At 38.5% G+C, this 14,630-nt stretch overlaps 1 protein-coding gene across 4 annotated transcripts in view; it reads right to left on the reverse strand.

The window, feature by feature from the left end:
• Positions 1-14,630, reverse strand: part of GRIN3A (glutamate ionotropic receptor NMDA type subunit 3A) — a 287,822-nt gene that overhangs the window by 113,810 nt on the left and 159,382 nt on the right. For all 4 annotated transcript variants that reach the window (XM_078436632.2, XM_060609162.3, XM_078436634.2 and 1 more), the window contains one exon: positions 2,475-3,079. In XM_078436632.2, the coding sequence (XP_078292758.2) occupies positions 2,475-3,079 (605 nt within the window). The remainder of the gene's footprint in view (positions 1-2,474; positions 3,080-14,630) is intronic.

Below are 14,630 nucleotides of genomic sequence, written 5' to 3' on the forward strand. Positions count from 1 at the left end.
TACAGCAGCAGATAATGTAGGATGTAAATATAATAAGAAATTTCCTTTCCTTCTTTCTGTTCCAATAAATGTCTATTAAGTGGCTGCTATGTGCTAGGCATTAAACTACGCTGAATAATAGTGTCTCAACAGAATTTCTACTTTAGCTCAGAAGTCAGGCTCATGGACAAATAATGATGATGGAATGGGCTAAGTACCATCATCTAATTTCATGTACAAAGTACCATGGGATCCTTGTGAAAGGAGGCATATAACTTTAATATAAATTAAACCTTGAGGAGCCAGAAAGACCAGTTTGATCTTGATAAAATGAACCCCTAGGGTATATACAACCCAAGTCAACAAATATTTCTCCTTGTAGTTTGTAAACGTTTTTAAGATCCAAACAGAATCATTTTCCTTGTGCTCTCCATTGTACATGAGACAGAAAGACACTAAATAACTTAATGTAGGTTTCATAGGGTTTTTTTCTTATCTGCTGTTTATGATTATCCTTCCAAAATGATGACTATTCAAAATCATAAATAAAGGTTTTGCTTATATTTTGTTATGAAGGAGAATTTTCTTATCCCAGTTAAAATCCTGGGCCTCAATTATGTGTTAGTTCAAAAATAGTAGATTAAATCTTAGTAGTGGCTGCAAAATAAAATATGCAAAGACTTTAATCTTGTGGAAATTAAAATACAACATGGGGAAAATAGAAAGTTCAGGTGATGACAGAATATCTAATTTTATCATCAGTAGATTCCTAATAAATGACTTTTGAATTATTTTATTGTTTTAACAACATTCTTTAGGGAGTGTATAGGCTGTGGGTAAACTGCCAATACATGGCATTTGGCATGTTGCCTTGTACATAATAGGTGCTCAGTCCATATATATAGGATTCAATGTAAAATGCTTACGACCTCCTCACATCTTATCACATAGTCATGTCTTCTTAAAAGGCAAGACACTAGGGATGCCTGGGTGGCTCAGTATGTTAAGCGGCCGACTTCGGCTCAGGTCACGATCTCGCGGTCCGTGGGTTCGAGCCCCGCGTCGGGCTCTGTGCTGACAGCTCGGAGCCTGGAGCCTGTTTTGGATTCTGTGTCGCCCTCTCTCTGACCCTCCCCTGTTCATGCTATGTCTCTCCCTGTCTCAAAAATAAATAAAACGTTAAAAAAAAAAATTAAAAAAAAAAAAAAGGCAAGACACTATACAATGGTCTTTTGTTTCTCAATATAGTAAGATGTCCTTGTTCCAAGGTCTGCCTGCTCAGTCAGAAGAGCATGCAACTCTTGATCTCAACGTCGTGAGTTCAAGCCCCACAATGGGTGTTGACATTACTAAAAGTAAATAAACTTTAAAAATGGGACAAGCCTAGAGCTAAGACCTCACCTCCAAAATAGTCAAAAATTCTCTGATTTGGTCTCTCTGATCACAGGTGGTCCTTTTCAGGAAAAAAAATCTAGGTCCCTATAAAATATCTTCTAAGGATATTCTCCTTTTCCCAAGTATCATGAAAACTAGTTCCAAATGATGGGTTATTCTTTAAATTAAATGGACTTTTTCATTCTATCTTCGAACCAGATTGAGAAACTGGAGAAGAAAGGTACCTAATTAAAAAGAATATGTGTGTGTGTGTGTGTGTGTGTGTGTGTGTGTGTGTGGTGTGCGCGTGCATGTATGTATTTAAATAAAACCCTTGTGGAACCCTAGTGCTGACTATCTATCTATATATCTATCTATCAATCACAAGGACCCCATGGATAGTAGGATCTATTGTTATGCCCATTTTACATAAATGGATATAAGACATAGGAAACTAAGCCTCAGAGAAGTTAAGTAACTTGACCAAGTCACACAAACAGTAAGTGGCAGAGCCAAATTTCAAGCTCAGAGAGTCTGGCTCCAGGGTCCATGTCTTTAACTACTACTCTATACTGCCTTAAGCATCACAGCCTGGGAGGAAAATGAAAAATCCATTTCCTGCTTGACTAATTTTTTTCTCTATATAGATTCAGAGAGATTTGTCCAAGTCTGTTGATATGAGAAAGAGTGGGCAGGAACAGAAACATTTGTTGTGTTTCTGCTATGAGCCGAGCAGGGTTAGGTACTTTTCATATATAGTTTCATACCTTAATGATCATAGGTCAAGCTATTCAATATAATCCTAGCTTATTAATTAGAAAACTGAGGGTCAGAGTTTTAAAATAACTTGCCAAGAACAAATAGCTAGTAAGCAACTAAGCCAGGGTTTAAAAGCAGGACTGTGTGTTCCCTATTGTACACCACTGCTTTCAAATCTACAGATCAAATTCCAGATGACAGATCATGGGATACTAGCCTATGTAACCAGAAAGCCTCTCAGAAATATTATTAGAGTTTAAAGCTACTCAAAATCAAGATTTCTACAAAGGAGATAGATAGGGAAATTCTGCTTCTTGTCAAAACCCTATGAATGGGAATATAACACAGGCCTCGCATCCTACCTTGATAAATATTGTCCTGAAGTGAGATTTGCAGTTTCCACATCCATGCAGTTCATCGTGCTGGGAATAAGAGCAAGTTCTGGCTGGATCATGGTGGCTGTGGCTACAGCTCTTGCGACCAGCTCCATGGCATCTTGTACATAGTACTCAAAGATGGACTGTGTTGTTTTTCCATGAGCAATGAGCCCTAGGGGCAGACCTTCTGTCCTCAGTTCCTCGATGTTTTGAGAATCCCCTAGCACCCAACGAAGCTCAGGGGGAATTACTCCAAACTGGGTGGTAATTTCAAAAATCCGTCGGATACTTTCCATGTCACAGCCAAACATCACCATTGTGGGCGTGGTGTTCTTAATACTCTCAAGCTGGACCTGCAGGAAGCTCAAGAGGTCCTCGGTGGAGGAGAGGTTGGTGGTGATGTTGATGATAGACCCGAGGTGGAACTTGGAATTATTCTGGGTAAGGATGAGGAAGTCGGTGATGTTCCAGTCTTCCTGGCACAGCAACAAGCTAAAATTGTACCAGTTGTTCATGGTCAGGACTGAGACAGTGACATCAGCGTCAGAACTTAATGAATTTTCTAAACTCAGCTGTAGGTGAAGGGGATTCTGTATTTAAAGATATGAAAAAGAAGAATTAGAAAGCATTGGCCAAAGATGATAACACAGGGTACGTTTGCTTTCTTAAGAGGCTTAATCCTTTATTTTTCCCTGAGATATTCAAATGCTTCTGGGATAAAATTCCCATCATCTGGAAAATTATGTTTCCTATCTAATGGAATTATTGATTCCTGACAAATGATTTCCTTGCTAAGGGTACCAGAGGGTAAATGATTTCTGATGTAAATGTCAGGGCTGATGCAACCGGTCTTACATTTTTATCAGGCTTGCCTACCTCCTTATAGTTTGTCCCCTTCATGTACTCCATTTCTAACTATGGCTGTTATTAACTTATTGGTTAAATTCTCCTCTCAAGTGAAATTTAATTATTTTAAATAATAAGAAATAAGAAATTATGTTTGCTTTCCTTTAAAACGAATAGCAGGGAAATCTCAAAACAGTGCAGGCACTTGTATAAAGGTGGTGTGGAAAATGGATACATCCATTTCCTAAACTTTTAGCCTCTGAGGATGGCATTTTTCAATATATATGGTGTTATAGTCTGAATGTTTGTGTTCCCCCCAAAGTCATGTTGAAATGCTAGTGCTCAATGTGATGGTATGAGGAGGTGAGAACATGGGGCCTATAGGAAGTGATGAAGTCATGAGGGCAGAATCATCATGAATGAGATTAATGCCCAAGATGCTTGAGAGAGCTCATTGGCCCCTTCTACGTGTGAGTACACAGTGAGAAGTTGGCAGGCTGTGACCTAGAAGAGGGCCCTTACTCGATCATACTTGCACCCTGATCTCAGACTTCCAATCTCTAGAACTGTGAGAAATCAATTTCTGTTGCTTACAAGCCACACACTCTGTGGTATTTTGTTATAGCAGCCCGGATGGATTAAGACATTTGGTATAATTAGCCATATATACATTGGATAGTTGTACTGAAGGTTTGATTACCTTTGTGTCTACTGAGACTGTATTTTTGCTGTGAAATGTGAAATGTGTGCCATTTAAACACATTTATGCAACTTCCATCATGATTTCACTTACTTATGAAACTCACCAAATCAATGAAGGAAGAGTATCTTATTTGAAAAGTCACAAATTAATATTACAGGTGAAGTGGAAATAGTCCTCCACTGAATAAATTTAATTGTTCTTCCTGAGAGCAGACATTTGACTTACTTATCCTTCAACATTGGCATCCTGAGAATGTTTAGCACAATACCTTACACATATTAGGTACGCAATAAATATTGGCTGAATTGAACTCAACACGTTCCCACTGGAAACTATTAGACTACTGGACTATTTCTGAGAATTTGGCAAACATTCAGGCAAATAATATATGTAGAGAAATGAGGAGGGCTTTCTCAATAAAGCATCAAACGCTGAACAAAAGGGACGTATGGCCTCCCCTTACCCACCTAAAAAACGTGTCACGAGAAATAGGATTTGAGCTGAAGTTTTAATTCTATGAGGGACCGAAAGAAGTTTGATATGAGTGGACTAAGGAGTGGACTATGGGAGGAATACTATGGCCAAAGGCTCTAAATGAGAACAATCATGCTGGTAGGTAGGATGAAATTTTAAAATTTAGTCTACGAATTTAACTTCTGTCCTTCAAATTAAGCTTTTAAGCAGGGTTTGTAATGATAAAAGCAGAACTCTTAGAGGATCATCTATGAGCAACACTCAACAGTGAGACAGAAAACAAGCCCCTCAGGATCTTGGTTAGCTGCTAAGTGTTTGGAAGCCAGTGTTGGTAATGGTAAGAAGGGCATGAGAAAACGTGTTGCTTTTTTTTTTTTTAATTAAAATTTAGTGACAAAATCAAATGTGACAGGCAAAAAAGGGAGAGGTGTTAGAAACCGGGAGACAATATCCAGTAGGTAGCTCCAGGTTTCCAGGCTTGAGATGCCATACAAGATCTTGAGATGAGAACAATGGAAGATTCCTCACTCCTACTACTGATTAAAATAAGTTCCTCCAGAGAGTTTTCCTTGTCCTCTTCTGGTTTTCTTCCTTTCTATTTCCTCCTCCATTTTAACCCTCTTCCAGAAGCAAAGAGGAATGGAAGGCAAACTCTACATTTAGCTGGCAGGAACAAATTCTTCCCAACTATCTTCTTGGCATTGGCTCCCTACTCTGTTGCCAGCTTTCTTTCTAAAACATAAATATGACCATATCATTCTTCTGCACCATAACCTCTGAGTCACCCAGAGAACAAATCTCAAAATCAGTAGTATGGCTTAGGAGCCCAATCCTAGTCTTTAACTTCACCTTCAACACTCCAAACATGCACACCAAGATGAGTCATAGTGGACAATTTATTTTTCTTGTATCAGAGTAGGCATTTTCACACCTACACAAATTGGGTATGCTGATCTTTCAACATCTCCAGGATGTTTTCATCTGTATTCATATTCATCCTTCAAAACTCAGCTCTTCCATGCAGATTTCCAGAAACTAGTTCATGTAGCATTTACTACTATTTCTGCTGCTGCTAAACTTCAAATTTTTTTTGTATTTAAAAAAAATTAAAAATTGAAGTATAGTCGACAAAACTGCTGATCTTTTTTTTTTCCACAATATTTTGGCATGTTGATTTCCTGTAATGGTGAATTGAGATTTTGTTCATTTGATTGTTCCTCTAACTCCTGACCAAGCAGAAGTAATCATCTCATGTCTGTGTAATGGTCTAATTTTGGTCGTCCTTCTAATACAGAACTCTTCACACCATAACATAGTTATTTGATTAACTGTTTATCTCTCACACTAGACTGGAAGCTTCTTTAGGATAAGGAACAAATCGCAGCCATCTCTTATCACATGGCTCTTAGTTAATCAGAGATAGTATTTGTCAACTGTGGTTTTCTTTTGCTCACCTCAAGTCCTAGACTATGGTCATAATCTCTGCACTGAAAGACTAAGAAAAAGGCCATTTCTAGCAGAACTTCAAGAACTAATATTGCCCCTAGTTGGAACAAAGTCCCATCCATACACTTCCTCAGGAGGGATTCATTACATTGGTACGTTAAGGAGCAAGCTTTAATGGAGGCAGGGATGGAAGTGAAATTAACTAATCATATTGAGCATTTAGCACCAGACACAAACAAATGCACTTGGCATGAGAAGGACATGGTAATAAAATGAAGGACAACCTCCCCACCCCACCTTGGATAATTATTAATCCATATAATCACACTCATCTCTACAAACAATTCTATTAAGAAATTCCAGTTGTTGAAGTTAATCTTTTAACAGACTTGAGGAACACCATGCTTCAAACAAATATTTATGAAATAATAGTGTGGAAACATCTTGTGATATTATCTTTATCTAGCCACCTCAGATGCAGCATCTCCCAATTTCTCTCCATATAATAAAAGCACAGGTGCATGCAAGTGTGTGCGTGCGCGTGCGCGCGCGCGCACACACACACACACACACAGATATGAAAACTTAGGACACTAAAATTCAAGCCTAATCGTAAAACTTCCATCAAAATCCTGGACAAAATATAAAAAAGACTCATCAAACCAAATTGAGAATCAAAGTCTATGTCTTACCTATAGTTTGCTGTTTGCAAAAGAGCAAACCCATGGCCTGAAAGAAGATACACTTTTTTAATGATTTTATTTATTTTTTTAATGTTTATTTATTATTGAGAGACAGAGAAACACAGAGCGTGAGCAGGGGAGGGGTAGAGAGAGGGGGAGACACAGAATCTGAAGTAGGCTCCAGGCTCTGAGCTGTCAGCACAGAGCCCGACACGGGGCTTGAACTCACAAACCATGAGATCATGACCTGAGCTGAAGCTGGTCACCCAACCAACCGAGCCACCCAGGCGCCCCAAGAAGATGTACTTAAAGAAAAATAATTTGTGCATTGCTTACCTCCTAAATCAGAGATTCAATAACAAAACAGCCTAAGAATTAGGAAGCATCTCTCAACCATGCAGACAGAGTGAAGCAGCCTCTTAAGTGCATTTAATTTATATAAATTTTTAAAATAAAGACTCAATAGGGGAAGGTAGGGAGAGAGAAAATATGTTAAATAGTACTGATAATTCTGACTCCCCTAAATGAGTGTACTCTTTATTATATATGACATTATAGATATCATTACACATTGTAATATATGTATATTATTGCCCATAGTTGTGTACACAAAACCCTATATGCCAAACTAAACAGATAATTTAAGGGGCTTTCAAATATAATTTTCCTACATGTTGAATTGAATCTTTATTTCTACCTATGATGACATGCCACTTCGCTCCATTGATTTTTAAAATTTTATTCCCATCATAATCTGTTTCTACATTACTTTGGAGGCTTAAATTCCCAAAAGTATAGGGCAAAAATGGTCATGTTGAAATGCACTCATGGAATGAAATCTCAACAAGTCAAGTGCAGAGCTGGAGGGAGAGAGGAGTTGCCAAGATGGCAATGCAGTTGCCTGTGTCAGAGGACTGCAAGAATGTCCAGGAATCATTCAATGGTGTAAGGAAAGATTGCTTCACTGGCTATGATCAGACTCGATTTAAATATTAAAGTCATTAAATAGTAAAATAAGTAAAATATTAAAATTCCACAGAAAGTAAAATCAGGCAAGAATGGTAAGAAAATTTGGAAACAGAAAAATGATAGAGCGGTCTTGCCTTAAAAGATAATTGAAATACACCAGAAAGTACAATTTTTATAAAACAATAATTAAAACAAGGAAGTACAAACAAAAGGATTAACAGGTAAATAAGTAGAACAGATGTGTTGATGTATGTAAAGAACTACATTAATTTAATAGACTGTATTAGTATATTATAGATTGCAAATCATAAAGGAATATGTAAGAAATATATACAAGATTAGGAGTTGAGAAAATAGATCACTACTGGAAATACTTTCATTTAAATTCCTAATTCTACCATATATTAAAAATCAACTCCAGACCATTTAAAAGTACAATGAGAAATCATTAAAAGATTGGTACATAGGTTTCAGAAATCATAATGATGAAAAAATACAGTAAACTGAACATTACAATATATCTTATTTCTAGCATTAAATACCTATCATAAACAAACAAAAAAACCCAAAGGGAACATAATAAATAAGAAAATATGTGCAACAAATCTGAATAGACAAAGAGTTAATGGTTACAAAATATGAAGAACATTTACTGATCCATCAGGAAATAGAATCCTCAACTGAGCACTCATTCAATCAAGGAAAACAATTTTAAGCTTCTACTGTGAGCCATGCCCCTGCAAGAAATTTCCCATTGCCTGCATAGGGGGTGAGGGATAGACTATACATAGGTATGTAGACAAATAAACACTAGTTATAAATGATCAAAATTACTGTAAATGAAAGTAGTAGGGAGTGGCAAGAGTGGGAAAGGGGGAAGAGGGTCCGAAGAAAAGTGTACTAATCATGATTCATAGGGTAGGTGGACGCAAGTATCCATACTATACAAGCACTCTGCAATTGGGAATTTAGCAAAAATAAGGAATGTATATAAAATGACTAATCACTATATATAGGTAAACATATATAATGATTTATAAAACCACAGACATTTAACTAAAATTGTGGCCTCATTTTGACCATCTGTTCTCCTTCGACTAAGTACTATCTCTCTAGTCCCAGACAAATGGTTGGAGCCATCACAAGCTTCTGTGTTCCCTCTGATTCTTTACTCTCCTGTTTTATAGTGTCTGCAATATTTTCCCTTAAGTCCTACATGATGAGGGAGCATGAGGCAGGCTGAGGGGCAAAAAAAGCACAAGCTAGCATCCCACCCCCACCCCAAGTGGGATCTATGTGTGTCCTTGGACACTCCCAGATACTCCAGAACAAGGAAAGGGGTTTAACAGTGCTTGCCATGGTAATGTGGGTAACTAAGGCAAATGAAAAATTAAATTCCCTTACTGCCTACAGCCCATTGACAAGTCCTTGAAACTGGCAGAGTGACCTCTCTCTAGGAGCTCAGCTGCCTAGATGATGACACTTCGCTAGAGGCAAAAGAGAACCTTAGCTTAACAGTATCCCAACCTCGAGAATCCTGTAAGTCTACTTCCTTTATCTCAACTGCCCCAAGACATATGCTGGCAATCATACTCCAAGTTTATAGCTCTCTGATATACATTTAAAGGGTCTCATGACTAAGGTTTTATTAAATGGTAATAAATGGCATTTCCCCTAGCAACAGCTAGCCCCTCAAGGTCCTGGAAACCTCGCTTCCAAAATTCCTTAGAGACTTACTCCATCCCTGACCCCCTCTCAACCTGAGGGCATATAATAAGTTACCCATTTGGACCCCAGTGCAGTTCCTCCTGCCCATGCGTCCTGTCCCCATGCTTTAATAAAATCACCTTTTTGCACCAAAGACGTCTTCAAGAATTCTTTCTTGGTAGTTGGCTCTGGACCACCCGACCATCACCCCAAAACTTCATCACTAAACACTCCTTGCTGGCTTGGCTACTGCCTTCTTCAGTCAACTGAGCTTTTCTCTCCTTTTCTGAGGCAATAAGTATAACAGTTAGGGTTTAGTAATCCTGGCAAACTACTTTTGGGCTGCCTGGCTGGCTCAGTTGATAGAGCATGCACCTCTTGATCTCAGGGTTGTGAGTTCAAGCCCCATGCTGGGTATAGAGATTACGTAAGGAAATTAAAAAAAAAAAAAAACAAAACAAAAGTACGGTTAAAAAAAAACCAAACTACTCTTAAATTCTGGCTCCATCATTTATGAGACGAGTGGCCTTCTGCAAGTCACTTAGTGTTTCTGAGTCATAAATTCCTCATCTCTAAAACGAAGATCATTTTACCTCTTCCCTTACAGATTCATTGGGAGTATTAAATGTGAGAAGGTGATAATGCATGCAAAGTGCCTGGCACAGAGCAAGGGCCTAGTAAGTGAGAGCTGTTAGAATTTGCTTAGAGTGAAGTCATTGTGATGGACGTGCTTTTTTTTAAAGTGACTGCAATGTAATTTTTGTCTTTGCTATTGTTCTTTTCCCTTTCATCTACTTACACACAACAGCCCCTGCAATAGGTATCTTTTGCAAACACCAATTACACTAACTCGCTAGCGGGAAAACAGCAGCTCTGTCTCAGGCTGGAGGAGAGGCTATTTACTTGGGAGACATTATGTTCACAGCAGAGTACCGGCCTCCCCCCCTCCCCCAACCCTTCTTTCTTTGGTACTGGTTCTAGTGTCACTTCTACAGGTTAAGGAATTTTTTGGCACCAACTGCTGGAAATCCCCCATCAATCTTTGTTCTTCCCGAGAGCACAGATTCAGCTATTTTCTGGATCAGCAAAAGTTTCAAAAACAGCATTGGCTGCAGTAAAGAGCTTGCCAGCTGCTTTGAGACGTTCCCTGACAGAAGAAAAGAGGAAACGAAGCCAGGTTTGCTTTGAGAGTGAAGAAAAGGTGAAATTCTCTCAGCTCTTTCCTGGGCAAGCAAACCATTTAGTTTTGCCTTCTAGGCCAAAGCTCGGAAATCTCAAATGAGCATAATACTTCGACTACTTTTAACAGAGATGAAATTCCCTTCCTTTCGTAAGTCTGTTGATGACTGAAAGTGTTCAAGGGGCTCAGAACTGGCGTTCTCCCCTGCTCTCGTTTCTCTGCAGCCAAAGAGGCTGCTGGAGGTTTGTGGTTTCTCATTATCTCACACCTCATTTGGCCTATATTATACAGAAGGTTTTTTTTTTTTTTTTTCCCCCGAAAATTAAAGCTTATTCCTTTAGAAGCCTAGGCTTTTAAATAAATTAACTGTTTTTTTTTACTGTTGCATTAGGGATTCAGGCAAACAAAAGGCATAGTTCCTGCCCAGAAATTGTAATCTAATAATAATACAAATGAAGAGCTAATCTCTACCAATGGCCATAGTGCTGTATGCAGATTGTCTCATTTTATCCTCCAACGGCCTCACGATGTGAATACAATGATTAGCCTTTTTAAATAAACTACAAAAATGAGGTTCAGAAAGAGTAATTTTTCCAAGGTTGCGCAGTTACTAAGAAATAGAAACCTGGATCCAAAACCCAACTTTGTAGGATGGGAAAGCCTGTGCTTTTGGCTTTTCTGTACTGCTTCTTCCACTTGAGAAGAATATCATATGAAGAAGAGCACTGACATTTATGGATCTAATATTTATAGTTCTGTTTGTTTGCAAGTAATCCTAAAGGCTCAAGGAATCAAGTCACTTTTAAGATGTGTCATGGCATGGGTTAGAATGACGTGTCCTGTGTGGCAGGCACTTGGAGGCCAGTGGGGGTGCTGGCCTGCTGTCCCGGACACACATGGCTTCCTAGCAGTTTTCTTCATTCGTCCTTCCATTTGTAGCAACTCTTGTGAGATGACAACACTTGTATTTCTTCATTAACAGAAATTTAACAAGCTAGTTATATAATTAGTGACATCAGTTTTGTGTTTGGTAGAATAAGAAAAGTTTGGAAAGCCTAACAAATTTTTCATTTAGAGTCTACTGAATTTCAGGGTTGAAACTATAATCTATAATGGTGGTCAACTATCATGTATGGGGATGTCAGTAATGATCTTAGAACACCTCCCTCAGGATTTTTGAGTGATATATAAAACAATATATAACAAAGTAGTAAAATACAATGAATGCTTCAGAAAGCAGGATTTTGGATGTATGGTGCAGTTGGCATAATATTTATTGCCCATCAGGCTAGGTGCGGTCTATTTCACTGCAGCAGTATGGGGAAGACTAGAATTCACCTCCTGGAATAGAGATGACACTGGTAGGTTGACCTCGTCGTAGGAGGAAGTGTTGGTATGTGTAACATTGTCTTCAAAAACAACTGGCTGATTTATTCATCCAACAATACACATTGAAAGCCTATCATATGCCAGGCCACTGACAGAGTGATACATGTCTTCAAGCAGAAGAAACACTGGAAGTATGCATGTTATACCCTTTGAACCAATTCAATCCTTCTTCATCCCACACCGTTTTCCAAAAACGGAAGTCAGGGGCATAGCAGGTTGGTTTGTGGTGGCCACTCAAATTTCCTACACTGAGCTTTTGATCACACGTGTTTTTCTCATTCTAGTTCCATTTAATTATTGATACCCAATTTGTTGATCCAGGTTCCACCCCATTTATGCCTTTTGTCCTAGATGATTATAATTTGTTTCTCTCACCTGACCCTCTGTAATCTTGAAAGCCTTTGGCTCCCACTCACTCTCTGAGCCCTGCTCTCCTAGACTGCTCACGTAAGTTTACCCTCCCCAGGTGCAACCTCTGGTGCTTAAAACTGTCATTTGGTATACTTGGGGAAGGGAGGGCTTCAATCAAAAGGATGTGGCTATGGAAGATACAGTCATATAGTGCTCAGGAATGTCCCAACACAGGAAAGGGTGAACCAAGGACAGGTAGACATTGGAAATGTGGGCATCTGACATCAGGAAAGACTATCAGCAAGCAACAAGGTCCAAAGCCTTGGTCTGGGGTTCAGAAGGTCACTGCAATTCCCAGGAGAGTCCAGAGGAGAACATGGTGGCTCTATTTGGCGTAACTCAGATCTTTGAACTGTGGTTCACTTACCATTTGTGTGTGACGGACTTTGTGAAAATCATTTAGCCTCATGGAGCTTCATTTTCCTTTCTGTGTCATTAAAATGATAATACCTACCTTGCAAAGTTTGTGAGGATTAAATAACATAATATATATAAAGCATCAGCACACAGTAAATAATAAGTGATAGTTTATAATAATGCTGCTGCTGCAGCATTAGGAACATTACACTAAGAGAATCTAAGTATAAGGGCCAGCTAGACTGGTGGTAAATTTGGTTTATTTAACAAACAATTGAATACCTATTTCATGCCAGTAATTGGGTGCTGACTATTGAGAGTACAGTACTGAATAAGACCAATATTGTCTTTTCTTTCATGAACTTTAAAGTCTACCAGGTACTATCATCACCACCAGGACACAAACTGATAGTCTGAAACAAAGCAGGAGATGAGATGAGAAATAGGTCCCAAAGTTTAAGCCAGACTAAGAAGAATGGTGACTTGGTTTTTGAGTTTTAAATTGTGAGGCAAATATCATCACGGCTTTCTTGCCTGCATTTTGGACAAGACCTGGACACTGGGGAAAGACCAAGTCTACAGATGGAGTCAAGGGACCATGGATGAATGGGAAGAGAAGAGGAGGGAGGCTAGAATGACACAGAACATGATGATTAGGGAGGCTTTACCACAAGCCTCATGTGTAGGAAATATCTGGTAAATATCAGCCTTATTATTATTAATTATTATTATTATTAGCATTGTGAATAAAATTAGCACACTTCCTTGAGCTGGCGTAGTTAATCCTTCCTTGATGACTCACACATTCTGATGTCAGCACTAGTCATTGTACCAGGCTACAGGACCATGATGTGTCTGGGGGCTATGGCATCAGTGGGTGTCCATGTTGACTGAACCACAGGAGCTGAGCTTACGGCAATGCAGGAACTCTTGAGTCTTTTCAGAAAGTGTATTTTCTCTCTTTCCTGCCACAGTGTAAGGCTATCTATTATCCCTTTTCACTGTGTCGGTGTGCCCATCTTCATCAACTTCTTGCAGCCCCCTTTCAGATACTTTGACAAAGAAAAAGAGGATAACTCTCATGTCACAATTTTATCTAAAATAAGAATATAAAATATATCAATACCATCCTATAAGCAAAATGGATCAGCTTTAGCAGTATTGAAGAGGCTGTGGACTGTTTTGAGATCAAGACTGTGCTGGGGATTGTGGTTTCCATTTCTTCAAGTGTAACAAGAGACTAACAGTCAACCAACTACTTCAGGGCAGCGGGGGCCTCATGATGTTATGTATGTGAAGGTGCTTTTATGGAGCACTATGAAAATACAAGACACAATGTGTTCGCATATCTGTTTCCTGGACAGTAGGAGGTGGCAGGATCTTATAACCTAGAGAGAGGTAAAGGAAGCATTTCTGGAGTAGGATATTTTTTGTTGGTTTGTTTTCATGTCTTCGACTATACAGACATTAATATAACATATTTACCATAACAGGAAGTGGGAAGCCTTCCAGAGACTGAGCTTTGAGTAATTCTGTGTGATCTCTGGAATATAGGATATTAAAGCTAGATTTAATTGTCATATTCTATGCCAACTTTTTAAAGTTCATATTATAAAACGACAAGATTATTTGTTATACTTTAAGAACTTATGGAATAAAGATGTTAATTTAAGACTAATTTTAGTTACTGTTTCACCACCCAGTTTTGGTCAAATTAAGTAATATTTGAATGAATGTACACATTTATATGTATCAGCAGGCAGATGATTTATAAGATAATTAAAATTTATTGAAGTGTTCAAACTATTGTTATAGACACTCTCAGTGACAAACTCTGGCATATTTTCTTATAATGGGAACTATTGAAATGTGCACCAGATAATTAAACTGTCTAGCATGCAAGTTAAATTTCCTATGGAAATTTGATTACTTTATGTCAATGCAGCTTGAAACTATTATTAAGAGATGGCTTATGT

The sequence above is a fragment of the Panthera onca genome, chromosome D4 (assembly GCF_046562875.1).
Source record: "Panthera onca isolate mPanOnc1 chromosome D4, mPanOnc1 haplotype 2, whole genome shotgun sequence".
In the NCBI taxonomy this organism is placed as follows: Eukaryota; Metazoa; Chordata; class Mammalia; order Carnivora; family Felidae; genus Panthera; species Panthera onca.